We start from the raw sequence: 26,054 nt of genomic DNA on the forward strand, positions 1-26,054 counted from the left end.
TTCCCAGGTGAGGAGACGCCCCACCCTGCTTTGGCTCACCCTCCGTGGGCTGCACCCACTCTCCAACCAGTCCCAATGAGAAGAACCAGGTACCTCAGTTGGAAATGCAGAAATCACCCGTCTTCTGTGTCAATCTCACTGGGAGCTGTAAACTAGAGCTGTTCCTATTTGGTTGTCTTGGAAGTGACTTCAACATTATTATATACTTAATTTATCTCCTTTATTCTGTTAATGTGACTAATTATATCAATTGATTTTCAAATGTTCAACTGACCACGCAGTTCTAGAAAAATCCCAACTTGGCTGTGATATATTTTTCTTTTTATATATTGCTAGATTGAGGTTGCTAATTGTTTACGATTTTGGTATCTATAGTCATGAGTGATACTGACCATTTTTACCATTTTAAGTATATAATTCTGTTGAATTCTATATTTTTTCTTATAGCCTTGTCATCTTTTGCTATTAGATTAGAAGATTGTACTATCTTCATAAATGAGTGAGCAAGTGTTTCCTCTTGTCATACTCTCTAGAAAACTGTTTTTATGTAAAAATTCTAATCACTAGGCCGGGCATGGTGGCTCAAGCCTGTAATCCCAGCACTTTGGGAGGCCGAGATGGGCGGATCACGAGGTCAGGAGATCGACACCATCCTGGCTAACAGAGTGAAACCCCGTCTCTACTAAAAAAAATACAAAAAACTAGCCGGGCGAGGTGGCGGGCGCCTGTAATCCCAGCTACTCGGGAGGCTGAGGCAGGAGAATGGCGTAAACCCGGGAGGCGGAGCTTGCAGTGAGCTGAGATCCGGCCACTGCACTCCAGCCTGGGTGACAGAGCCAGACTCCGTCTCAAAAAAAAAAATAAATAAAATAAAAAGAAAAGAAAATTCTAATCACAATATATTTCCATGTTGAAAAAAGTAATCGTAATTGAAAACGTACTTGGCTATAACACATATCTGATCTAAATGTGAAAGTCTTAATTTAGATGTCATTTAGAAAATTTTTTTTTTTTTTTTTTTTTTTTTTTTTTTTTTTGAGACGGAGTCTTGCTCTGTCACCCAGGCTGGAGTGCTGTGGCCGGATCTCAGCTCACTGCAAGCTCCGCCTCCCGGGTTCCCACCATTCTCCTGCCTCAGCCTCCCGAGTAGCTGGGACTACAGGCGCCCGCCACCTCGCCCGGCTAGTTTTTTTTGTATTTTTTAGTAGAGACGGGGTTTCACCGTGTTCGCCAGGATGGTCTCAATCTCCTGACCTCGTGATCCGCCCGTCTCGGCCTTCCAAAGTGCTGGGATTACAGGCTTGAGCCACCGCGCCCGGCCTAGAAAATTATTTGAAGAGACAGAGAATAAATAGGTTGGGTGTCGTGGCTTACACATGTCATCTGAGCGCTTTGGGAGGCTGAGGCAGGCAGATCAGCCGAGATCAGGAGTTTGAGATCAGCCTGGCCAACATGGTGACACTCCCGTCTCTACTCCAAATACAAAACTTAGCTGGGTGGCGCATGCCTGTAATCCCAACTTGGGAGGCCACGACAGGAGAATTGCTTGAACCTGGGAGGCGGAGGTTGCAGTGAGCTGAGATCGTGCTACTGCACTGCATCCTGGGTGACAGAGCAAGACTCTGTCTCAAAAAATAAAGAATAAAAAGAAAAGAAAGGAAAAGAAAAAGAAAAAGAGAGAGAATGAAATGGTAAGGACCATATGGACAAAGGACCCTAATTTAATAATTTTAAAGAGAACATAGAGAAGTATCTTGATCCTTTTTCCATCTCCAACACTAATACAGCCTTGTTCCTCAAAATTAAATTTTATACTATGTTTTGATAAAATAATACTTAACGATAAGATAAATATTTCTATCCCACTCCAGTGGCCCAATTTATGTCAAGTAAAACTAATGAACATATAGATGCTAAACACATATAATGTTTTTTTGTTACTGTATGATCGTGATTTTATGTTACTATTAACTTTTTTGGCTTACGGTTTTTGTTGTTGTAAAATATACGCAACATAAAATGTACTATTTTTACCATTTTAAGTATACAATTCTGTGGTGTTAAATACATTCATATTGTTGTACAACCTTCACAACAGTCTCCAGTATTTTTTCATCTTCCCCAACTGAAACTCTGTATCCATTAAACAATAAGTCACCATCTTAATATTAAGATTCCAATGTATGAACACTGAATGTCTTTCCATTTACTTGTGTTATCTTAATTTCTTTTAAAAATATTTCATAGTCTTCATTATGTCTTTTACTTCCTCTGTTATGTTTATTTTTAAGCATTTTATAATTTTAGATGCTATTGTAAATGGAATTATTCTGTTCATTTTCTTTCTTTATTGTTTGTTTTTAATGCAAAGAAACACAACTGATTTGTGTATGTTGGTGTTGTATCCCACAGCTTTGCGGAATTCATTGATTAGTTCTAAAATTTTTCTTAGAATCTTCAGTTTTATACATATAAAATCATGTCATGTGCTAAAAGACATAATTTTACTTTTTCCTTTCCAATTTGGTTGCCTTTTATTTCATTTTGTTTCCTAATTTCTCTGGTGAGGACCTTAGTAGTTTTTGAATAAATTTTCCAATTTATTTTGAAAATATGAGGCAATATTTTAAAGTTGACCATAATTATCTCTTTTTATAATTTTCTTTATTGTCAAGGGAAACCTCTAACATTCTTTTGGCTGTAATTAAACTCTACACAAATAGCCAAAGACATATTGACAAACTGGCCCTGTATTGCTTTTACTTTTTCCATCTTAGTTGTACTTTTTATACTGTTTTTTTTTTTCTATCTGAAATATTTGTTAAGTCAAACACTATAGATTACAAGTAAAATGATTCAGACTGGGAGACTTCCACTGACTCAGAAGTAAAGATGTCAAATAGTGATTATATTGTTTCAGTGCCATACTGGATATGAGATATAAACTTTCCATCACCATTCATCACTCATTATCTTTTTATTAAAGGATAACCCCAATTTATTTTAAGCATGGTTCAAAGTAGGTTCTACACATACTCTTCTTCAGAGTGTAGATGTTGAATAATTTTGGAATACTAGCTCACATTATGATTAAATCACATTTATTGTGGTACATAGCATAGAGATGCATATGTTCATTAAGTCACTACACATATGTTTATGTAAATATGTAAAACTATATATACAATATGAGTTTGTGTTTTCAGTTTGTTTTTTGTCCTTAATCATTTTAAACATAATTATTTTCTTTTATTTTTTATCAGATCTGGTATCTGAACTTCTTTAGAGTTGAATCTGACCACTTGTTGTTTTCTTAAATCTTGCCCCTGCTAGATTGTTTTCTTAGGCACTGTGTAATTTAGTGTTGGGTGTTTTTCATCAATGGAACTTCTTCTATGAAGCCCTTACATGGTGGTTGAGGGCCTGTCCCCCACAAAGACATTTTATGTGTTTGCTTCTCTAAGGGACTTCACTACCACTCACCTGGGACCCCCTATACTGTTAATCTTACAGCTAGAAGTTTTTTGAAATATTTAGGCAGTATGAAATCAAGCCCTTAAACCTACATGCACTTTAGAGTTGTTTTTAAAAATTACCCGGGCTAACTTTGTTCCCCTGCTTAGGCTGAGACAGATATAGCTTTTTTACTGAGTTTATTCTGTTGTTTTTTGAATTTCTTAAATTTTATTCTTAGCTTATTAATATTCAGTCTTCTCTTTAAATCTAAGTTATTAAGACATAATCCTTTATCCTTTGAGGAATTTATCATATTAGTGATGGGGTATGGATGTGTATATAAACATAATTCCAAGGTGGGCTGGGAAATTTAGCCCGTAGTTGGATTACCGTTACTCAGAGACAACTTTGTATTATGGAAGGGAGAGCAAAATTTGGGAATACAGCCACCTGTTTCTGCCACACTCACTGTTGCATCGGTTCTAAAGATAAATAAAACTTTATATTTTATGAAGAACATACTGAACTATACTTCAGTTAGATGAAGTTGTCAAATTTTATTCAGGTAAGTGGTCTAGAAAGTGGAACATTATATATTTATTCTACAGCTTTGAAATTATTTCCTGTACTACTGCTGTGATTAAGGAAGTAGTATAGGAAATAATTATACTCATTAAAATTTTTATGCTATTTTGTTCACAGAACAGCATAACAATAAAAACTGCCATTAAAAGCACTAACATTTTGATGATTCCTCCTCATGACAAGTAAACAAAGCAAACACATACATACGTACACAAGTACACACACACATCTTCCCTTACAGGATACTTTCATAACCTATATGTCTTTGGGAAACTGTTATAACTACATAAAATCATATTTTGGATCTCTGGGTTTTCAGTAGTTTCAGTAAATGTGATTTTAAAGGATTATATTGTGTTGACAAAATTAAATTCCTCTGAGTTGTGATTTTAGGCAAATTATTTAGTGTTTTTTTCATTTTAACTTTTTCTGTATATATAAAATGTTTTTGGTAATGTCTTAATCACAGCAGTAGTATAGGAAATAATTTCAAAGCTGCAGAATAATCTAAAATGCTGAGTGAATAATAGAATATTTGTTTACAACTCTACCTAAATAAAAATTGATATATTAACTACCCAGTGTTGGGAACCTTAGGGTCATGGCAAAGTGTGACAATGTGACAAGCATTATTTATTGATTCAAAAATTAAAATTGCGTTATTATAAGCCTAGTTAAAAAAATTAAGCATGAAGTGGTTCCTTTTTTAATGTCCAGTAACTGTTTAACATACATTGATAATTGAAAAGTGAATACTGGACTAAGGTTGTTTGGCATCAACTTCAGAGTTGTTGACAGAGTTTGCTGTAGTAGCAAAACTCTTATCAGTTTTTCAGTTATTCAAGTGCAATTAACCTATGCAGTAATCTACCTCAAATTATTATTCAAACAACCGTTTAGATAGGATATTAAGTTTGAATTTACTCAATTGCTATTTTTAAAATTTCTTGTAATTGTTTTAAAACTCCTGAAAACACTTAGGTCATTTCATATTTTTCTTTGAATGGTTTTATCCTTAACATTTAGAGAGAAACTTTTATTCAAAATGTAGAAATCATAACATTTAGACTATCATCTTATTTGAACAGCTGTGGAAAAAATTAAGATATCAAAACAAGTTAGGAAAATGAAGGTTATTGTTTAGCCATCACATACCATTCAACAAAATATTTTGTGTATAAAGCCTTTCCTATTTCAAAATATTCATATCAAAAATTTCTTTAAATTATTGGCTACTCGATTTTTTAAAACTCAGATAGTTTTATTATGTAATTATAAGCTAATAATCTGAGATTACCTTACATTTCTTACGTTATTTATGTTAATTATGTATCTGCGGAACACTTTGAAATTGCAGGTTTGATTTTTTTAAATTACAATTTGCACTCGGAAACAATCATTAAAATTTTTCAACTATTTTACTATTAAAACATTGTTTTTTTTGCTTAGTTGGGTCAAAACTATTGAATATAGAGAACTTACTGTAAATGAATCTAGTTTAAGAAAACACATTCTAACAATTGTTTGTATTAAATGGAAGTATTTGTTTATATGATCCTTAGATGATTTATACTTTATGATTACGTACTTCTTTTCATGCTGACATGTTGATAGGCAGCACTGTACTTTTGTGCACATATAGCTCCAGCTTCCTGTGTTTCAGTCTGAGTCATGGTAAAGTGGGAAATATGAGTTTGAAGATTAAGTACTGAGCTTAAAACACTTAATTTTTTCCCACTCTTGCATTGAAATAGTGGGAGCACAGGTAGTTGAGACCAAAGCAGGCCACTTGTTACTGTTGACTTAAGTACAACCAGTGGTCGAAGTGTTTAGCTCTTTGGGAAGTTTTGTGATTGAACAAGAACGCAGGAGTTATTTTGATAAGAGAAAGTAGCAATGGGGCCAAAACTATGGTCATCCTTAAGCTCTGAAGCAGGCCAAGGATGAAGGGCTATAAAGTGTTTACTCTTCCAAATGAACAAAGATAAATTCACCTAGGAAAATAAACTTAGTATTTGGTCAATTTGCAACAAAATGGTCAAAGAATTGAACTGTTTATTTTAGAACTTGGCCTAAGGATGTATGGGAAAATAGTTCAGCGTCTCCATTTCTGGCCTGATTTTCACAACAGGTTTGGAAACAGAGCAGAAAATTAATGCACAAACATGTTTAACAATACCAAACAAAATGTTGTAAATCCAAAATGAAAATTGAAACTGCGTGAGGAAGTAGAGCAAAGCTTTTACTGAGGAGTGCTTACTAATTTTGCAGCCAGTTTTCTTAGCAATTATACCAAGTAGTGTTAAAAATTGAAGTCTTGTTGATTTGAGAGGCTATTTTCTCTCAGTTCTCCATTCTTGGAATATGATGTTCTTCTGTCTGTTGGAGGGAGGATTTAATTTAAGCATACTTCTACTCTAAAAACCTATCCATCAAGAAAGGCTATATTATCTTGCCTTTTATTTAATAAGCATCCTTATCTGGAATTAGTTTGTGCTTTTTATTAGATGTTGTGTTACATTAGACAGCTAACCAAAAACGTGATTTTTTTATAGCTTCTCAAGTTGTAGGAATTTCTGTTGTAGCAGATTTAGAACTACTTATTTTGTAAAAGCATTTATATGAAAACCCCACAAACAGTGAGCTATTTGCTTTGTTTGATGTATTTGGGACAAAGAGTAACTATACTGTCTTCAGGTTTAACTCTATAATTTTCTCTAGTAGTAAATCCCAGAACACTGTTACTTTGCTATGCTTGGTGCCTAAGTGTTCTTGCAATAAACACAGCCTGTCATGCTCTGAAAATCTTCCCCATTTGGCCTCCTTCTGAGGTTGCAGGGAAATTGAATTTTCTTCTGACTGAAAGATGTTATAAAACAATGAAGTTAAAGTAAAAGCCTCATGTAGTAGCTGAATATACCTTGGTCTAGATGGCATGTCTGTGATAATGAGAGCCGGGGCTTTGGTTTGTTTTGTATAGGATTTTAATGATCATTCCTGCTTTTAAGTGTTTAGAGATTAGTAGCTTCTGCTCTGACAACCTGTCTATAGAAAATGGAATACTGATCATATTATATTGTCTTTGTTTAAATTTTAAGGGGTGTTTTGTTTTGACAGTTGACTACTGGTCATGACTTGTTAGCATAGGAAATTAACATTTTTGTTTGAGACATTCAAAGCAACAATAAACTATTGGAGGTTGAGGATATACAGCAAAAGAAAACGTGTCTGAAGTTAGAAAGATGAGAAAATGAGAAAGGCAATAGAGGGACCAAATTCTGTAAGAATGTGAGTGAACAATTTCTTACATCAGTTCAACTTGATAATGATAATTATACCTATAATTTATGAAATATTTCTATGTGTATATACTTCATTCATGTTCATATTGCTATTTAATCTTAACTGTAAGAGATAAATATCATTATAATAACCATTTTACAGAGAAGTAAACAGACTCTGAAAAGTTAAACTACTTGCCTAAAATCACATGACTGGCATCTGAATTCCTTAACCCAGTACACCATACTGCCTGACAGACTAAGCTTAACTAAGTATCTATAACTGATATGTAAATACATATACATCTTTTAAACAAATAAGAATGTTATATTGTGTTTGATCAGTTTTCAGAGTATATGGGTTTAAACTTGCAAGTTTTGTTTGCAAGTTTTAAATGGACAGCAAAGTTTGGGATTTTAGGAACCCCATATTTATAGCTAATCCTGAAAGAACTCAACATGTCAATGATTGCAGCATCTCTTCCGCATTTGAGACTGAAGCTATTCAACTCCAGTTCAACTTTAAATAAAAGGGTTTATTTTATTCTGGCCTACTAAAAGCTGCTTAAAAGACCAAAAACAAACCAGCAAGCCTTTGACAGCAAGTTCGTTAGCACTGAATTTAGGACCTTATACATATTCAGAGTTCAGTATGTATTTGTTGAATCAGATAAGCTTATGCTGTATTCCGCTAAGAAACATTTAACCATATAAAACATTTTAAAAATTATATTGTCAAATCTACTAATTTTTAATGTCTCCTTAATTAACATGCAAGGCATGATTAATATTTTGCTGTTTCTTAAACTGATAATCACTTTTCTATAGTTATTCTAGGTTCCATTATAAATACTCTATAGAAGGGGTAGACAAATATTTTTCTGTAAAGGGCCAGTTAGTAAATACCTTTGACTTTGTAGATCATAGCTTCTCTATAGCAACTACTCAACTCTGCTGAAAAGAAATCATATGCAGTCAATACATGAATGGAGGTGGCTGTGATCTAGTAAAACTTTATTCCCCAATACAGACAGATTAGCCCCTTAACTGTAGCTTGCAGACTCTACTCTGTAGGAACATACTCAATGGTTTAATCTTAACCTTTTCTAGATCTTACCTACTTTTAGAGGAAGCTGGAAACATGCATGTGCTTTCTAACAAAAACCATTTGAGAATATATGTTTACATATAAGCATTATGTATTAGTATTAACGTTTATGTGATTATCATTTGCATATAAGATGTGAAAAAGTTACAAATAATAATTGCTGATTTTAATTTATAATTTGAATTTTTTATTTTTGTTTATGTTACAAAATACGTTTTTGTTTTTGTTTTTTCTCCTCATCCCAGGGAGATTCTATACAAGCAGGTGAGGACTCACCATTCTCAGATTCTGTCACCTTGGAACAAACTACAAGTAATATTGGCGGAACCAGTGGACGTGTTAGTTTATGGATGCAGTGGGTGCTTCCCAAAGTTACTGTAAAGCTCTTTGCTCCAGATCCTGAAAATAAAGGCACAGGTACAGGATTGCTTTTCTTCTTCTTTTCCTTTTTTTTTTTGGAGACGGAGTTTTGCTCTTGTTGCCCAGGCTGAAGTTCAGTGGCATGGCCTTGGCTCACTGCAACCTCTGCCTCCCGGGTTCAAGCGATTCTCCTGCCTCAACCTCCCGAGTAGCTGAGATTACAGGCATGTGCCACCATGCCAAGCTAATTTTGTATTTTCAGTAGAGACAGAGGTTTCTCCATGTTTGTCAGTCTGGTCTTGAACTCCTGAACTCAGGTGATCCGCCCACCTCGACCTCCCAAAATGCTGGGATTACAGGCGTGAGCCACTGTGCCCAACCTGGATTGCTTTTCTTCTTTACTGAAAAGTGCAAATATTAAACGCTATTTTGGAAGACATATTAAACATAATTTATTGTCATTTATAATTAAATAAGTATTATTAAACCTAATTCAAGGAGTTTCTAGTTGCAGTGCTGAAATGTTGAATCTTATTAACATTAAAGGTTTATGTGTATATATTTTCCTTGACTTTGTAATACATAAATTTTGTCCTGTTTGTATTAAAATTCATCTAAAAGACCATAAGGAATTTTCCTCAGTGGTCATATTGATACATTATACTATTGTCACTAAAATTATTGGGAAAATCCTTGACTGGTATTAAATATAACACTCCCGACATTAACTGGGCTTTCCCCTTTCTTGAAATAAATGTCTTATCTTAATCGAAAGACCTGTGCTGATTTGCTTATTATTCTAGAAGCTTTTGTGATCTCAGTGCCTCTGTACATATCCAGCATGCATATGTCAACGTGAAATGTAAAATGGAAAGTTTTAATATTAATTGTGAAGACTGTATTGATATTACTGTTTGTTTCTTATTGCAGAGGTTTGTATGGTCTGTGAACTAGAAGATCTCAGTGCTTCCATAGATGTCCAGGATGTATATACCAAAGTGAAATGTAAAATAGAGAGTTTCAATATTGATCACTATAGAAGCAGGTAAATAATGAATAATGAATATAAGAAAATCTGTATTTTTCTTTGAACAAAGTTGCTATAAGAGTTTTTCTATTTTAATTTGGCTAGCTATTAAAATAAATATTATACAGGCATACCTTGGACATTTTAGGAGTTTGGTTCCAGACTACTCCAATAAAGTGAATATTTCAATAAAGCAAGTGACACAAATTGTTTGGTTTCTCAGTGTATATAAAGGTGTGTGTACACTACACTGTAGTCTGTGAAGTGTATAATAGCATTATGTATTTTAAAATGTACATACCTTAATTTAAAAATACTTTATTGCTAAAATGTGCTAATGATCATCTGAGCACTCAATGAGTCATCATCTTGTTGCTAATGGAGGGTCTTGTCTTGATGTTGATGGCTGCTGAATGATCGGGTGGTGGTTGCTGAAGGTTAGGGTAGCTGTGGCAATTTCTTAAAATAAGTCAATAATGTAGTTTGCCACATGGATTGAATCTTTCTTTATGAAGGATTTCTCTGTAGCATGCAATGCTGTTTAGTGGCATTTTACCCACAACAGAATTTCTTTCAAAATTAGAGTCAGTCCTCTCAAACTTTGCTGCTGCTGTAAAAAATGAGATTATGGAATATTCTGAATCGTTTGTTGTCATTTCAACAGTGTTCCCAGCATCTTCCCCAGGAGTAGTTTCCATCTCCAGAAACCACTTTCTTTGCTTATTCATAAGAAGCAACTCCTCATCCATTCAAGTTTCATCATGAGGTGGTAGCAATTCAGCCCCATCTTTAGACTCCACTCCTATTTCTAGTTCTCACATTGTTTTCACCACATCTACCATTACTTCCTCCAGTGAGGTCTTGAAACCCTCAAAGTCACCAATGAGGGCTGGAATCAACTTCTTAGAAACGTCTGTTAATGTTGATATTTTTACCTCCTCCCATGAATCACGAATGTTCTTAATGTTGTCGACAGTGGCGAATCTATTACAGAAGGTGTTTCAATTTAGTTTGCCTAGAACCTTCAGAAGCAACACTATCTGATACAGTTTGGATATATGGCCCTTCCAAATCTCATGTAGAAATGTGATCCCCAGTGTCAGAGCTTGGGTCTGGTGGGAGATATTTGGGTCATAGGGGAGGATCTCTCGTGTATGACTTGGTGCCTCCCCACGGTAACAAGTGAAGCTCTCGATTTCTTAGTTCATGCAAGAGCTGGTTGTTTAAAAAGAGCATAGTACCTCCCCGCTTTCTCTTGCTCACTCTCTTACCATGTGACACACCTGTCCTGCTTTGCCTTCTTCCATGAGTAAAAGCTTCCTGAGGCCTCACCAGAAGCCAAGTAGATGATAGTGCCATGCTTGTACAGCCTGCAAAACCACGAGCCAAATAAACCTCTTTCCTTTATAAATTACCCAGCCTCAGGAACTCCTTTATAGCAATGCAAAATGGACTAACACACTGTGGCCTTACAGAATGTATTTCTTAAGTAATAAGACTTGTAAGTCAGAATTACTACTTGATCCATGAGCTGAAGAATGGATGTTAGCAGGCATGAAGACAACATTCATCTCCTTGTGTATCTCCATTAGAACTTTTTGGTAACCAGGTGTATTGTCAATGAACAGTAATATTTTCAAAGGATTTTGTTTTCTAAACAAGCAGCCATTCTCAACAAAGGGCTTAAAATATTCAGGAGACCATGCTGTAAACAGATGTGCTATCATCCAAGCTTAGTTATTCCCGTGTGTAGAGCACAGGAGAAGAGTAGATTTAACATAATTCTTAAGGGCCCTAGGATTTTCAGAATGGTAAATGATCGTTATCTTCAACTTCACCGGCTGCATTCACCTCTAACAAGAGAGTCAGCCTGTCCTTTGAAGCTTTAAACCCAGGCATTGACTTCTCCTCTCTCTATCAGTCTTAGATGGCATCAATGTTTTGTCTACATTGAAAATCTGTTAGTGTAGCCACCTTCATCAGTGAACTGAGCTACATCTTTTGTATAACTTGCTGCCACTTATCCATCAGCATTTGTTGCTTCATGTTGCACATTAATATTATAGAGATGGCTTTTTTCCTTAAGCCTCATGAACTAACTTCTGCTAGCTTCAAACTTAACTTCTGCAGCTTTCTTACCTCTCTCAATTTCTAGAAGTGAAGAGAGTTAGGGTCTTGCTCTGGATTTAACAGAATGGTGTGGCTGGTTTGATCCTCTACCCAGACCACTCAGACTTTCTGCCTATCAGCAATAAGATTGTTTCACTTTCTTATGATTTGCGAGTTCTCTGGAGTAGCACTTTTAATTTTCTTCAAGAATCTTCCTTTGCATTCACAACTTGGCACAAGAAGCTTTGTTTTCTGCTTATCTCGGCTTTTGATATGCCTTCCTCACTAAGCTTAATCATTTTTAGATTTTTATTTAAAGTGAGAGATTTGCAACTCTTCTTTCACTGAAACACTTAAGAGGCCATTGTAGGGTTATTGATTGGCTTCATTTCAATATTGTTATGTTTCAAGGAATAGGCAGACCTGAGGTGAGGGAGAAAGATGGGAAATAGTAGGGCCGGTGGAGCAATCAGAAAACACGCAGCATTGATCAATTAAGTTTGCGTCTTATTTGGGCACTGTTCATGATGTCCTGAAATGATTATGATGATAACGTCAAAAATCACTGATCACAGGTCACCATATATCTGTATAATAATAATGAAAAAGTTTGAAATATTGTAAGAATTACCAATATGTGACGCAGAGACTGGAAGTCAGCATATATTGTTGGAAAAAATGGTGCTGATGGACTTACTCAATGTAAGGCTGCCGTAGACCTTCAATTTGGGTAAAATATAATATCTGCACTATGCAATAAAGCAAAGCCCATAAAACCGAGGTATGCCTGTACTTATTCTCAAAGAGGGTTCTTAACAGATATATTGGTTAATTTTATTTCGTATTTGTTCATGTATGGAGTATAATAAAATTTTGTTTTATAAGATGACAAATCTGTTCATAAATATATACATTGCCATATTAAATGAAATAAGCTACTTTTACTAATAATCTTACATAATTTATTTTCTGTATTTTATATTTGCTTAGATGCCTGCAACATAGTTGATGGCTTTGATTTTTGCTGTATAATTCCCATTCATTCTCTATACCAGTATAATCATGCACTGAGATGGAGCAATAGCTCATTTCCTAAGCACTTTGATGACTCTCATCTCACAGATGATTATTATGTATATGGTGGATGTTCCTAGAACCGTTGTTTCTGGCATAATAAATTTCTATCAAAAGTATAATTACATGCAAATATGCATGGCTTGTAATAGTAACATTAGTAAAAAAGTTTTCAGATGTTTTCACAAAGCTCTGTACAGGTTTTATGATAAATTTTTCTGAAACAAAAATACAAATGCCTTTTTTTTTGGCTTTATAGTAGTACAGTGATGCTTCTTTTTGTAATTGAGCTAAAATTCACATGCCATAAAAATTGTTTTGAAAAACAAGTGTTTTTCAGAAATATTTTAAATAGCATCATATTTTCAATTTTGTAGTTTTTGGCTTAGAAACAGCCTTAAAATCCATTTCTTTCATTTATTTATTTAACAATTTTTTATTGTGTGCCACCAGAAGCACCTTTATGTTTCTGTACATATATTGATGTATTACGTACTGTAAAAAATTATTTTTAATTTACCAAGTTCCTAGTTCTACATTAAAAGTGTTTGAATTTTTATCCATTATTGCATATATCATTATTGTCTGTCAATAATTATCAAATCTGTCACAATTATGGGATAAAAATATTTTGCTGGATATGTGTTAGGACTTCTTCTAATAGTATTAACTTACCAATCATATGATAATATTTTTGTCATATTAAACAGTGAATTATTAATTGGCTTTTGATCATAGAATGTTCAACTCTTTAGTTCCTTTGAAATGGTATGTGTCTGTATAAAAATGATCTTTGCAAGTGATAGTACAATATTTTAGCTGAAATAATTTTTAATGTCATGAATATTATGTATTACGTTGTACTTTATCCCTGACATTACTGCTAAATTTTTATAAATTATAAATATTCAGATAATTTATTAATTTATTAAAAATATATGTTTGTTGTGTGTGTGGTATGCACCAAGTGCTATGCTAAATGAGTACTGGGGATGTAGTGTTTAAGAAAAATAGCCTGGCATGGTGGCTCACACCTGTGATCCCAGCACTTTGGGAGGCCAAGGCAGGGGGATTGCTTGAGCCCAGGAGTTTGAGACCAGCTGGGACAAGATGGCGAGACCCCATCACCATATACACACAAAAAGTAGCTGGGCATGGTGGTGTATGCCTGTAGTTCCAGCTGCTGGGGAGGCTAAGGTGGGTGGATTGCTTGAGCCCAGGAGTTCAAGGTTACGGTGAGCTATGATTGTGCCATTGCACTCCAGCCTGGGCAACAGAGCAAGGCCCCATCTTTAAAAAAGAAAAATAAACATAGATGTTACTCTTGTGGAGGAGATGGAAGTAAATAATCAGCCAAATAAATATATAATTTACCATGAAGACAAATGTTCTTATGCAGAACTATCAGAGTGTGGTGCTAATGTAAATTGTTCTATTGATTGCATTGTCAGATTTATGTTTTAGTTCAATGCAGTGTTGTGAATTTTAGATGTATTTGAAATAGTTATATATGTTCAATTTCTTAACTCAGAAAAATTGAAGAGAACAGATAAGGTGAACTTATGTTTTCCAGGCCAGGGGAAGGTTGGCAGTCAGGACATTTTGAAGGAGTATTTCTACAATGCAAAGAAAAATCTGTGGTGAGACCCATTTAGTTATTATGATTTTTGAAAATATACTTTAAACTGTTTATCTTTGTTATTTAATAAAATAGGACTAATGGTTACAAGAATTTGAGTTCAGAATAACTTCTTATTAACCTGTTTCTTCAAAATTACTTATAAATTTAAAGCTATTTATTCTTTGAAGCTGCTCTTGTTTTGTAACCATCTTCCTGTTATAAAAATTAATTTATCAAAAAGGCAAAGGTAGGCTTGCTTTTGTTAATATACTTTATCTTTAGTGTACTATTATGTTGACTTTTTGGAATTGTTTCCCAATTCTTATGTGAGTTCATGCTGGATTGTTCTTTACCATAAACTAGAAGTTGTAATTTTATACTAAAAGCAATTATTTTTTGTTTACTTTCATTAACATTGCTTTTGCAGAAGATGGTCCAGGCAGAGGCCATACCTAGCAGTTGCTCAAATCGAAATTTATGCAAACTTGAGGAGAATTTAAAACTATCCAGATTTTTTTTTTGCTTATGGCTTTTATTGCTTTTTGTCTTTTTCACCTTCTTTGCTCCTGTCCATCACCTCAAGCCTTGGGGAAGAGTGTTGGTCTTTGGGGCAATGTGGAGGTGTCTTCCTTTCCTGTACTGACAAGCTGAACAGACGCACCTTGTTGGTTCGACCCATCAGCAAGCAGGACCCTTTCAGTAATTGCTCTGGCTTCTTTCCTTCTGTAAGAAATTACTTTTAAATTATGCTACACGACTCCCATTAACAGGAACCCAGAGAAGGAATGGAATGATTCATAGAGTCAACTCTTGATTTGTGTTTTCCTCTATATCATAAACTTTATAAATGAAGTATAATGTAATTTAAAATCGTAGAACTGCTTTTCCACTATAACCTGTTTCTGGGTCACTTGCATGAGTACAGACTAATTTTATCATCAATATAAGGAAATCAAAGTAGTACATTCAATATATTTTTTAAAATTGTACATGTATTGAATGATCAAGAGTTGACCAATACTGCTTTTGTCATTCCTCTAATGATTCTTAATAAGATTGCTTTTTAAATTTTTTTTCTATTATTATGCCATTGTTTTCTTACAACTAATTCAAAGTAACTTGTGTGGGACCTTCTTGAATCTGAACAAGATTGCATTTCTGTCATTGACTAGGTAGATGAACACAAGGCTATATCAGTGACTTTTAGAAGTTTAGAACCTTGCCTTTTCTAATGGTACAACATATCTAGATTTGTTCTTAAGCTAATTCTTTTAACTGATATTCTTAAAGTTAACTTTGTTCTTAAATTTAATGTTTAATAGTATATTTGCATAGCAAGTGATATGTTCTGATTTTATTTTGAGCTTTTACTAGCAATAGTCTCTAATCATTAGTGCAGGGAAAAAAATGTGGCTTTTGTGTTAGAGGAAGTGTTTAGATTTATTTTCCTCTCTTTGAATGTTCATTAGAGTCTATGAAAAACATTCTTAATAATTTTAACAAATATTCATAAAGAAACCCTAAATTTATCATTAATGTTCTTCAGAAATTCTTTCTAAATGTATAAATTAAATGCCATTTAAAAAGTTTCTTAGTGTTTTTTGACATTTGAATAGTATAAAGTATTATTACTGTATGAAAAGTTATACTTATATTACCTCAACTAATGTTCATTTTTTCCCTTATTGCAAGGGAGTTAGGAATGCAGCAGTTAAAAAAAAACCAGCACCCTTTCTTCATGTAGCTTACCTTTCAAATATGCTTACATTCCACATGTTTAAAATATTTTTCCCAATTAAAACATTTATACATTGAAATACCTTTTATACTCTTTCCAGGATTCAAATATTGCTATTAATAAAGATTTATTATGAATTAGATTTTTTAGATTAGTGGTCAGTACTAACCCTCTCCCCAGTTTAGACACTTAGAACAAACAACATCACTGTGATCACTGTGGCCTCTTCCACTGGGGATATACCTTAACAATTCGTCTCCATCCATTATTGCTCATTGTCCAGCAACATGGTAATAAAACTGGTAGCACTTTTCCTGCTTTACTATGCATCTTTTTGTTTTGAGTGCAGAAATAAAAAAGAAGGGGAGTCAGGAGAATTAGTGAAAATGTTGGGAACAGTGAAAAATGCTTTGAGAGCAGGCTGTTATGGGGAAAGATGATTATATTGCACAACTATTTAATGCTTACTTTCCGGGGATTTTTTAATGGCCAATTAAAAAAAATACGAAGATAATTTATTTTCTTATCTTCCTTCATTATAAAGTCTAAATTAAAAGCAAAATCAACAGTGGTAACTGAATTGCATATTTTTTCCTCTCACCACGTCAGTGGGTGATAGGCAACAAAATAAGAGGAAGAAAATGGAAGCAAAAGAAATTTAGGAGTGATGGGATAATATAGGCTCAGACTCATTACAGCTTTCCTATTTCTCTTTTTTTTTCTGTTTATGTGAATATATTTTCTTCTTTTTGCTTTGTTCCAGTTCACTTCTCCTCTTAAAAATCCCCTCTTTGGACCCTACTAACTTTTTCAGGTTTTGGAAAGAGGGGCAGGGAATGTGGAATATAACAGTTCTCCTCTAATTCTGTGCTGAGTAATTTCCAAAACAATATTTCATGTCTGTTAATTGGTTGAGGAAGATTTTTTTCAAGTGATATTCTTTTGTATGTTGAGGAATACGAAAGTATACGTTTTACTTTACTTCTTTAAAAGCATACTGTTTTACTATAACTTGTTTATAGTATGCAATTTGAATAGGAGAGCTAATTGAGATAGTTTAGCAAAAATATTGAAGTTATGATAATTATTTTACTCTCAGTTAAATGTTATATGTGTACTAATATAGTAGTATATGCAAAGATTATGAGTTACAGGATAGTGATAATTAGATTTTATAAACAATATGTTACCTATTGATAATAGGCAAGTTCTGAAAGACAAATGTTATATTGTTGCGTCACATTACTGTTTAAATATGCAGTAACTGTTTAGTTCAGTTATCAAAGCATGGTATCAATGAGGCTTCTTTTATAGGCTCTGTCTTTGTATAAATGAGCCAAATTATTGAAGGAAAAACTCCATTTCCACAACTGCTATATCCTATCTAGTGAAGGTAATCATCTGGCCTGTTTAGATTTGGTCTCAAATAAAAATATATAATGTGGTTATTTCAATTTCACCTGAGTAAATAACCTTTCTGTGACCTGTGATACTTTTTATTACAGCCTCTTAGTACTCATAATGAAAAATTTTCATGAATTGAAAAGATAAAATCAAGATAGTCTTTTCCAACCTAGTTTTTTTGTTTGAGACAGAGTGTCACTTTGTTGCCCAGGCTAGAGTGCAGTGGCTCAATCTCGGCTCACTGCAGCCTCTGCCTCCCGGGTTGAAGCGATTCTTGTGCCTCAGCCTCCCGAGAAACTGGGATTACAGGCATGTACTACCACACCACCACATCTGGCTAATTTTTTGTATTTTTAGTAGAGACGGGATTTCACCATGTTGGCCAGGCTGGTCTCGAACTCCTGGCCTCAAGTTATCTGCCCACCTTAGCCTCCCAAAGTGTTGGGATTACAGACATGAGCTACTACACCCCAGCCCCAAATTCTTAATGTTACAGAAAATGCAGAAGTCACAGAAATAGCCACAAAAAGATTAATTACCTTCCTCAAGATCTAGAACTGGAACTCAGGATTCCAATCTTTAGTTCAGTCATTCAAACCATCTTAGAAGTTTTTTGTCCCCATCTGCAGAATTGATCAGTCATGTGTTTATTAAGAAGTGTAGGGTAAGACCAACAGGTAAAAATACTCACTGAGATCATTTTCTTCTTTCCAATTTTTTAAAAAATGTTTTTAATGAACTGTGTATTTTGATTTCCTTTTTCTGGAACAGACAACTACAAAACTTCTAGATGGCACTCATCAGCAGCATGGATTCCTCTCTCTGACATACACAAAAGCTGTAACAAAAAATGTCCGTCACAAGTTAACATCAAGAAATGAGCGAAGAAGTTTTCATAAGTTATCTGAAGGCTTAATGGATGGTTCTCCTCATTTTCTTCATGAAATTCTTCTTTCAGCACAAGCTTTTGATATTGTTCTTTATTTTCCTTTACTTAATGCCATTGCAAGTATATTTCAAGCAAAACTACCAAAGACCCAAAAAGAGAAAACAAAATCTCCTGGTCAGCCCATGAGGACCCATACACTGACATCCCGCAATTTACCTTTGATTTATATCAACACAAGTGTAATCAGAATTTTTATTCCAAAAACAGAAGAAATGCAGCCAACTGTTGAAGGTATTGTCTTCTGATTTTTTTTTTTTTTTTTTTGGTCTGATTTTAAATAATTTTCTTCTAGACACCTTAGTTTTCTGGGGTTTTTTGTTTCTTTTAAAAAATATGAGCAGTTGGTTGTGCTTTGCGGTTTGGTATATTTTATAGAGAAGAAATATAGATATTCTATAAATCATTAGGAAATACATCAGAATACTATGTAAGTATCTGACTTTGTTAGTAGGATAAGAAATATGAGGATTTTTTTTCTTCAAGGCTTTTGCCAGTAAAGCATATATATACTTTGTGTCATTTGTTTTACTGAACTCAAATGTTGGGTTCTATATATCTAATAGAACTAAAATTTTGTTTAAAAACAAGGTCAGGCACAGTGGCTCATGCCTGTAATCCTAACACTTTGAGAAGCCAAGGTAGGAGGATCACTGGAGCCCAGGAGTTTCCGACCAGCCTGAGCAACGTAGTGAGACCCCATATGTACAAAAATAAGATACTAGCCCAATATGGTGGTGCACACCTGTAGCCCCAGCTACTTGGCATATCATTTTTGTAATAAAATATTTGTAGAACCTTATAGTCCTTAATTACCAAGGTGTCTAGAACTAAATTCAATGTATTATACTCACAGATTCTTAATACAAGCCAGTTTCTACTTTTTATGTCTAATTTTTCTTAGAAGCGATCTTCAAATTGATTACTTTGAGGTGTGAAATTACTATTCTCTGAATATCCTATATTCTGACAGTAGTATACAATTGTTTTCATCTGTTCAGATAGTTTGTAGAAACACATGGATGGTTATGAATAAGAGTTAGTCTTTATCGACCAATTACAAGTGATAAACAACTCGCTAAGCAGAAAAGTAAGAAGCTGTATATTCATTGCAAAGGTAATGACGTTTATGCTTTTTCCTTGTTATATAGGAGCACCTAATGAAATTGTAGAGAGTGTAATTTACATTAAGGTTGCATAGGTTAGAAAACAGAAATCTATATTTTTACACAGGTAATTCCCTGAGGATCATAGTTTCAGTTATAATAACATTTGTTCTCAACCTTGGAAGAGACACAGACACAAAAGATCGGGGAGATTATCAAACTGTTTTTGGCATTACAACTGAGAATGGGAGGAAAACACCATGAAAACAGTAGATTGTCTTTATTACACCAAATTTATAAGTGATTTGGGAGAAGAATTTGGGGTAGTTCATTACATTTAATAAAGACCATGGGCCGGGTGCAGTGGCTCATGCCTGTAATCACAACACTTTGGAAGGCCGAGGCGGGCAGATCACGAGGTCAGGAGTTCGAGACCAGCCTGGCCAATATGGTGAAACCCCGTCTCTACTAAAAATACAAAATATTAGCCAGGCGTGGTGGCACGCACCTGTAATCCCAGCTACTTGGGAGGCTGAGGTGGGATAATTGCTTGAACCCAGGAGGTAGAGGTTGCAGTGAGCCGAGATACTGCCACTGCACTCTAGCCTGGGTGACAGAGCAAGACTCCATCTCGAGGGGAAAAAAAAAAAAACAAAAACCATAATGTTACAGTATCTATTTTATTAAAATAAAATTACAGAAGTTTTATCTCTAGATAAAAATAAGAAAGTTTTATACTATATAATATAAAAAATTCTAAGTATAGTTTTTATACAAGGATATTGTTTTCCACAAATACCTCTCTGATTGGTATAAAATATTCATTTTTCTAACTTGTGAGTTCCTGTATTTCATTTAAAATATGTTAGTAGGCTTTTATGATTTTCTGAATATTTCTTGAAGTGTTTGTTTTATGTTCCCCATTCCTTAATTGTAAAATTATTTTCAGTTTAATGTAAACATTTGGGAAGGCCAAAATTTCATTGAAACGTAAGAAATAATATGGTGTTAGAGGTGAGAGGTTGGTATGAGGTATACAAAAATACAGGGAGAATCTCTGTGAAAAAAGCTGAGGAAATAGTGAGAGGCCATAGAGACAGAAAAGGAAGTAAAGCAACTTACCTGATTGGTAGACATTTTTAGTAATAAAGAAATGTTCATGATTTATAAATGATTCTCAAATTTTATGATGTAATGGTATCTGAATAATAATTGTATAATGGACACTACATTTAGTCATTTATCCCATATTATTCCCTACACTGTTTTAATTTAGGGTTTCCTTCTTGAAAACCCATTTTACACCATAAAATATCAATTTCAGTAACAAGTTTAAATTTTTAAAAACAAACCAAATGTGTATGATTCAGTGCCTACTTATTACGTTTTAAAACTTGACCAAGAATATGATACAATATCAGTGTGCTGTTTTTCTGCATCTTTGACCAGCCGGGCTGAGACTTTTAAAATGGGTATTTAATAATGTATATACTGGTAAATCTTTCTGAATCAGACATAGCGGCTCCTCAATGTGGGCATTTGATCTATATTCAAAATTTTCTCATTTGTCTTATAATATCTTATCTATCTCATGTCCTGAAAGCATCTGAAAGTCTTTGGTATTTGTTAGTGAGGAAATATTTTTACAGTAAATTGCTCTTTCATTGCAATTAGATCTTCATTGCAGAGCTCCTTTGACTCAAATTTTTGTGGCAATATCCGTGAGAGAAACCTCCATGACTGACTTATTTTCACCATCCATGTCAGTGTTCGTCATAGCCTTTAGGTGGTCTTCACTAGAGGGGTCTTATTTATAGTGATAAATATTTCCTCCTAAGGCAAAATTTGCCTATAAATGTAAATAGTTTTCATTGTTAATTTGGAAACCTTTTTTTTTCTCTCTTTTTTATTGTGGTAAAATATATATAACAAATTTTCTACTTTAATCATTTTAAGTATATAATTCAGTGGCAATAATTACACTCACAATGTTGTGAAACCATCACCACTATTTCCAAATGTATTTGTCACCCCAAACAAAAGCTCTGTATCCATTAAGTAATAGCTACCCTCATCCTCTGGTAACCTCTAATCTATTTTCTGTCTCTATAAATTTTCCTACTCTAGAAATTTCATGTAAGTGGAATTATACAATGTTTATCCTTTTGTGTCTGGCTCACTTTACTTAGCATAATGTTTTCAAGGCTCATCCAAGTTGCTGCACATATCAGAACTTCATTCCTTGCTATAACTGAATAATATTGTTTGGATATACCACATTTTGTTTATTAATTAATCTATTGGGCAGTTGGGTCATTTCCACCCTTTTTTTGGTTAATGTGAGTATTAATGTGAGTAATACTGCTATGAACACTGGCATGGAAGTTTCTGTTGGAGGCCCTGTTTTCACTTCTTTTGGGGTGTACACCTAAGAGTGGAATTTTTAGGTCCCATGGTAATTCTGTTTGGAATTCTGTTTTTGAGGAACCACCAAACTTCTTGAAAGCCCTTGTGGATTAGAGTACAATTTGTGGTATTTTCCGAACAATGCCAATATGCAGGCATAGTTGAGTCAACAAGAAGAGCAAATGGAGCTCATGCTTAGCATAGCAGCAGCTGTGTGCTGAGCACCTGAGCAGCTCTGTGGTGAGGCAGAAGTCTGAAGTTCATTGTTTAACTCTAGCTTTATTTTCTGTTACACTTACCAAAGGTTTAATGAAACAGGTTCTGTTTCACTGATATATTTGTGACAAAAAGATTACAATTCATTCTATTTAAGAAAGGTGAGGGAAAAAAAGAACAACTTTATTTTCTGTGGGGCTTTTTTTGTTTGTTTATATGTTTTTGTTTTGGGCTTATTGTGTTATAAACATTAATACTACATATCACACAGTTTTGTTGTTTCCTATTGAGTTGCTTCAACTGGGAAAATCCTTCAACTAATTTTAATTGCAGAAATATTTCCAGACTTCTGCCATCTTATTTTTAAAGCTGCTACTGCTGCTGCTTCCGCTTCCGCTTCTTCTTCTTCTGCTGCTGCTGCTGCTGCTGCTGCTTTTTCTTTTTTTGGTGGTGGCTATGGTGGGGTTTTAACATATAATTTCAGAATTCATGTGCCTAGGTACTTCCTAAGGTCACTTTGAATAAGAGTATATGAGATGGGGGAAGGTTGTTATAGTTGTCTTTGGAAAACATAATTTCTTTTGTCTTTCTGTGGACTTTCAGGTTAAGTGTAATCCTTTGCAGATATGCATATTTTTAGCAACAAACAACTTTTTAGTGGTATTTTTTTGTGTGGCCTGGATGTATGTATCTGTAGAATAAATTACCAGCAAAAGGATTGCTAGATCAAAGGATTCCATACCTTACTATTTTAAGAGATGTCAAATTACCTTCCTAAATGGCTGCTATTTCTTACTCTTACCCTAGCAAAGGTTATTTTTAGCCTTTTGTAGGTCTCATTAGTGAAAAGTACAGTGTTTTTTAAGGAGTTGCATATCTTTTCCTTATTAATACTTTTTTGTGTATTAATCCTTTTGTCTGGCATATGCATTGCTCATATCTTTACTTTTTTGTGTTCTGCCTTTGCGTCTCTATATCTGTGCATATATCTGTATCTTTATTTATAATTGTACCTGCTTCTCTATGTATCTGAGGTGTTATAAATAGCCAGACTGTGTGCCTAAGCTAAGAATACAAATACAAAATGCATGCCAAAGTTTCAGATTTTGACACATTATATTAGTTTTTTTTAATACTTTATCTTTCTTCTTTGCTACTCTTAATTTAAATAATCGTAATTTACCCATGAAAAGGTCAGAGAAAAAATTTTCATTGTGGTAAAATTCATATAACAAATTCACCATTTTAAAGTATAGATAATTCTTACATTATGTTTTATATGGGAGATTGGATGTGTCCATTTAATACATGTTAAAAGCTGTAATGCGGACTGTGGAAATCATGATTGAATGAGGAATTTCATTAGAAATAAATATCATCAATGACTCTAGTAAGTTGGAGTCAAGAGTATACTATTCATTTTATTCTAGAAAACCTTTACAAGAAAGTTTGAATAAGATGATTATCAGATTAATTAAATTAAAAATGTAGGCCAGGCATGGTGGCTCATGCCTGTAATACCAGCACTTTGGAAGGCCAAAGCAGGCATATAGCTTGAGCCCAGGAGTTTGAGACTAGCCTGGGCTACATGGCGAAACTCTATCCTACAAAAAATATAAAAATTACCTGGGCATAGTGGCCTGTGCCTGTAGTCCCAGCTACTCAGGAGGCTGAGGTGGAAGAAGAAATTGAGTCCAGGAGGTCAAGGTTTCAGTGAGTTGTGATCACACCACCAAACTCCAGCCTGGGTGACAGGAGGAGACCGTGTCTCAAAAAAAAAAAAAAGTATATGTAAGTTGTTTTGATGAGTGTGAAAGAATAACTAAATCTTGCTACAGCATTCTTTTCAGCAGAAACTTTATTATAAAAAATCACAGAGCAGTCGTGCCTGTCACTGAATAAGTAATCTGTGTCAAAGATGAGTGGTAAACTAAATACAACTAAACTTTCTATTAATATGCATAGTGGTCATTGGTTACATATTTATTGAAACTTTTGTCTTCAACTGCCAGTATGGCAATAACTAATTAAAAACTTTTATTGAAAGCTGTCACAACAGTTTTGGCTTTATAAAAGCATAATATTACACAGTGGCAATTTCAAATACTTTTGAGACTTCAAATGTTTTACTAAATTGAGTTTATATTGAGAATCTTAAATGAAAGTTGAAGTATCCAAAACACTTTTATTCAGGTTGGAATTAAGAAAAGTTCGTTGTAAGCAACATTCTTATGTTATCTGACAATTGCATGAAGATTCTGGTCTTTATTCAAGCTTTTGGTTACTGATACAAACTCCTGATTTCAGAGTTGTTTATAGCCTTTCCATATGCCACATACAGATGTACATTCATACATCTGTACATACACGTGTATACACTCTCTTGCCCCGAGAAAAGATGAAATCTTTCAGACTTATAATATATGCTACATTAATGTAAGACTCTTTAATCATGTCTACATTTCAGTTTATGATAAAAAATATGTTTAACATTCCAATATTTTATTTAGAAAAATAATAGTGAAAATCGGCTTTTAAACCTGGATATTGTTTACGTTATGTGCAGTTACTATCAGGATTCTAAATCTACAGGTGTTTGACTTCCAGCTTAATCTTTTTATTTCACAATAGAGAACTTCTTAAAATCTAGCATGTCCAGAATGAGTAGTTCCTCATGAGGCTCAATTTTTAAAAATAGAGTTAAAGCAAGGAAGGAAGGCATTAATTTTCATGTTGAAAATATTTCTAGAAGGAACGTTTCCTCATATGGTCCAACTATTAAATACAGGTGAAATAAGCCAAAAAAGAGAAGCTGATTTTTTTGCGGCAATAAAGTAGCTGAAGAAATGACTCAAGGCACTTTCATGTATAAATACATTTTTTTGTTTTTTCTTACATCTCAATGATATATTTTGATAAGCTGAATAATTTCTATAATCAAATTATTTATTTTAATCTAGTTTATGAATGATCTGCATTACGTGTTCATTTTTTTATTATAACAGTCAGTATAATCTAATGAGAACACTTTTGGCCCTAACAGAAACAGAATTCTGTTCTTGGATCTGGCTTTGTATGTAACACCAAGTACGTCATTTCTCCTCCATATGTACCTCATTTACTGCAATGTTTCTGTTACATTTCAGACTTTCATATGGTGGGTAGTATCTGTAGCCTGGAAGAACGGTTAGCAAATACACTAATTGCACTTTTGTGGTATGGTCTATTCTCCAGGCTTACTATTTATTGATTTAATTGATGCCTGCTGCTTAATCAGAGGTTTTACCCACATGGAACTATTTGATAAGCTTGGCATAAAATGCAAGATCTGTAAAATGTAAACAATGTTCATATTATAAGGACCTATAATCAAACCAACCCTCTAAGTTATTTGAAAATAGTGCAGCTGCATGAGAGGTAGTTTTCTATTTGATCTTTTGCTATGGAATTGTAAAAATACTGTCTTTACTGTGACATCCACATGCTAATATTTGTTATGATAGATCATCTCTTTTTCTTTCTCCTTTTGCTGTCACTTCTCCCACCTTCCTACTATTTTGCCTTACCCTGCTCCCTTCATGGTTATCTTATTCTGGGTCCTTATTTCTCTCACTGAG

General features: G+C 34.0%; 1 protein-coding gene across 39 annotated transcripts in view; it reads left to right on the forward strand.

Moving 5' to 3' along the window:
* VPS13B (vacuolar protein sorting 13 homolog B) overlaps nt 1-26,054 on the forward strand; it is an 857,597-nt gene that overhangs the window by 473,719 nt on the left and 357,824 nt on the right. For 22 of the 39 annotated variants that reach the window (XR_012416558.1, XR_012416559.1, XM_005563786.5 and 19 more), the window contains 4 exons: nt 8,676-8,847; nt 9,721-9,835; nt 15,205-15,346; nt 18,535-18,943. Coding sequence is in view for 35 of the 39 variants with exons in the window: in XM_005563786.5 (XP_005563843.3) it covers nt 8,676-8,847; nt 9,721-9,835; nt 15,205-15,346; nt 18,535-18,943 (838 nt within the window). In the remaining 4 variants the exon portion in view is untranslated. Of the gene's footprint in view, nt 1-8,675; nt 8,848-9,717; nt 9,836-14,531; nt 14,641-15,204; nt 15,347-18,534; nt 18,944-26,054 lie in introns of those variants that run through there. The other 17 variants (XM_073999176.1, XM_073999181.1, XM_073999177.1 and 14 more) reach the window with 5 other exon arrangements.

Source organism: Macaca fascicularis, chromosome 8, assembly GCF_037993035.2.
Source record: "Macaca fascicularis isolate 582-1 chromosome 8, T2T-MFA8v1.1".
Taxonomy (NCBI): domain Eukaryota; kingdom Metazoa; phylum Chordata; class Mammalia; order Primates; family Cercopithecidae; genus Macaca; species Macaca fascicularis.